The following is a 2769-nucleotide window of genomic DNA, read 5'->3' as shown; positions in this document are numbered from 1 at the left end:
GATGTGTTTTGTAAAATGCAGAAACAAAGAAAAAATCTCGTTCCTAGTATTTACATAGTGACAAATGGTTCTTAAGATTTTTAAAGGATACAGTTTTTCAAGCCAGCATATAGAACATCTTTTTGAATCATTAATATATGGTTTGGTCTTAGAAAGAATTTTCCATTTGATGTAGCCGACATTCTCATCCTTAAATTTCCAGATGATACACATATATGATTCAAATGAACTGAAAACAAAAAATGGAGACAGGTGATAGAACAACAAGCAGGTGTATTGGTTTGATGCTCAGGGAAAATGGAAAGGTCTTTGATGTTACAAGTCTACACTCTTCAACAGAAAGGGATGAGAGGGAAAAATAGAGAGAGAAATTGAAAAAAAATATATGTATATATATATATATTCACCACTTAAAGGTGGATGTTGTATTAGAACACTCAAATACTGCATTAGAACACACAAATACTGTGATGTTTACCAAGTGTGAAAAACTCTATGGTTTTTTTGGTGTATAAAAGCACATCATAGCTATCACCAGTGGCAAGTTATTTAGTGTTGTGTAAAACTACCCATTTTCAAAACCAAACCAAATTACTGAAGTATGCCACTTCCAACTACTTAATACTCATTTTAGTTAATTTGATTAGGTAAGATGCAATTAGCTGTCTTGCTTTAGTGTGCAATGGTATTTGTAGTGAGGTTTGAACTCCAATGTGATCATTTTATCATTTCATTTCTGTGATATTCACTTATGAAAACTTTGTTTTTCAGATACTAACATTTCCTTCAAGATTCCTGATAAGTCCAGTTACCATTTTATTGATTCCGTATCACACAGTTCTTCATCACTCACAGAAACAACTCAAAATATTGAAAAAAAGGAATCAAGAACTCAGTCAATGGCATTAGTACTTTACCAACCACAACCTATGCGAGCTGACAGTGCATTATATGAGCTTCCAAAAGAGGTTCCTAAAGAAAAAGACACTAGTTTGTCACCAACACATATAGAAAAAACACCCACCGAACAAACAGAACCTGATAGCACCTATGATTTCTATTCCTAAACTCACTTATGTTCTTTAAGTTTTGATTAACAATGCTCCTGTGTCAATCATGAGAGAAGGCATTAAAACAAGACGATCTTCCCCAACAGTCATCAACAAGCTACCATTGTATACCAAAAAGTATTTTCAGGATTTAATGTGATGAAAACCATGTGTACCATTTGGAAAATTGATCAGAAAAAATTTGTACTGACATCTCCAGAAAACTTACAAACAAATATTTTCAGTTATCAGTATTACCTAAATTCAACTCAGTTTTGCATTATCATGCTGATATCTCTGACATTGCCTAGTGATAGGAATATGATTTTGCTCACCTGCTGTAATTAGTGGAATTTTTTAAAAAATACTTTGATACTAAAATAACAATATATCTATCATTATTTATTTAGTCTTTATATATTGGTACATCTAAGGTGAATATTTCATTAAGTGTGACTATAAAAATCTTTTAACACTTTCCTATACTTTGAACTGCCTGTGCATCAGGTACTGCATCTTACTACTTTCTACTTAATTCCCAATATTTTCAGCTTTAATGTCCATTTTTTTAAAACTCTTAATAAAAATAATTCAACATATTTTCAACATACATTGATTGCGATATATCATATGTAATTTGTGGTGACTGTTGAATGTGTACGTCTGTACAAATGCATCTGTTATACATTCTCATATAAATTTCATGTATTAATGTATAACAGTTTAATTAAATAATTTATCTTACATGTGTATATGCAGAAATGTCTGTAAATATATTTATATACAGAAATCTGCATGTGATTACATGTAGATAGTTTTAAAGTTCAGTAAACATGAATGTAAGATAACATGCAATATTTATCAAATTGATATCATATTCTTCTGTTTCTTATTTATTACTTTTCTTCTAAACACATATTTATTTAAACTAAGATTTTGGTGACTATTTGACTTTAAACACTCTACGATCTTCCAGGTCACCAGAAAGATCACAGTGTGAAATTAGAGAAGTGACCACAATGCCAGTTTAAATAAATATTTGAATAAAATTTACACCACATCATAAGAACTATCTTCCACTTTCATTTACAAATGGCAACATATATTTGTATACACACAAATACAGACTTGTACCTGTGTGTATGTGTGTATAGGTATGTATATATATATGTGTGTGTATTTGTGTACAAGTGTGTATATATGCATGCATGTGTATATATATATAATGTGTGTGTGTGCATATAATGTACTGCACCAAGGCAAACCTCTCTCACTAACGTCTTGGGCCAAACAAAACTGTGTTTAGGTACAGGCATAGCTGTGTAGTTGAGAACTGTACTTTGTAATCACAGTTTTTGGGTTCTCTTCTCTCTCTGCTGTACCTTGAGCAAGTGTCTTCTACAGCCCCAGTGTATATGTATTTATGTATGTGTGTATATTTATATATATATTTATTGATATGTAAGCATAAAAAAATAAATCGACTTTAAGAGTGTAATAAATCCCAGGTCAAACTGACTTGCATGTATTTACATAATCAGCTATAATGATCTTTAAGAGCAACATACTTTGTGTTTAACAGCTGTTTCATCAAGATAAACGTTACTAAATGTATAAGTTCATAATTGTGATACATAATTTAATTTGTAAGCTGTGTGTATCCAAATCAAGAATATTATGTTATGTTAATCAGAAAACCATTACTGATTTGAATACATTA

At 30.7% G+C, this 2769-nt stretch overlaps 1 protein-coding gene across 1 annotated transcript in view; it reads left to right on the top strand.

Moving 5' to 3' along the window:
* LOC106877571 (uncharacterized) overlaps positions 1–1648 on the top strand; it is a 62164-nt gene extending 60516 nt beyond the window's left edge. The window contains exon 18 of the mRNA XM_014926508.2: positions 772–1648. Coding sequence (XP_014781994.1) covers positions 772–1067 — 296 coding nt within the window. The 3' untranslated portion in view covers positions 1068–1648. The remainder of the gene's footprint in view (positions 1–771) is intronic.
* Positions 1649–2769: the final 1121 nt, after the last annotated feature.

The sequence above is a fragment of the Octopus bimaculoides genome, chromosome 19 (genome assembly GCF_001194135.2).
Source record: "Octopus bimaculoides isolate UCB-OBI-ISO-001 chromosome 19, ASM119413v2, whole genome shotgun sequence".
NCBI classification, from domain to species: Eukaryota; Metazoa; Mollusca; class Cephalopoda; order Octopoda; family Octopodidae; genus Octopus; species Octopus bimaculoides.
The sequence above is the reverse complement of the archived record's forward strand: the minus strand, read 5'-3'. Positions and strand labels throughout refer to the sequence as shown.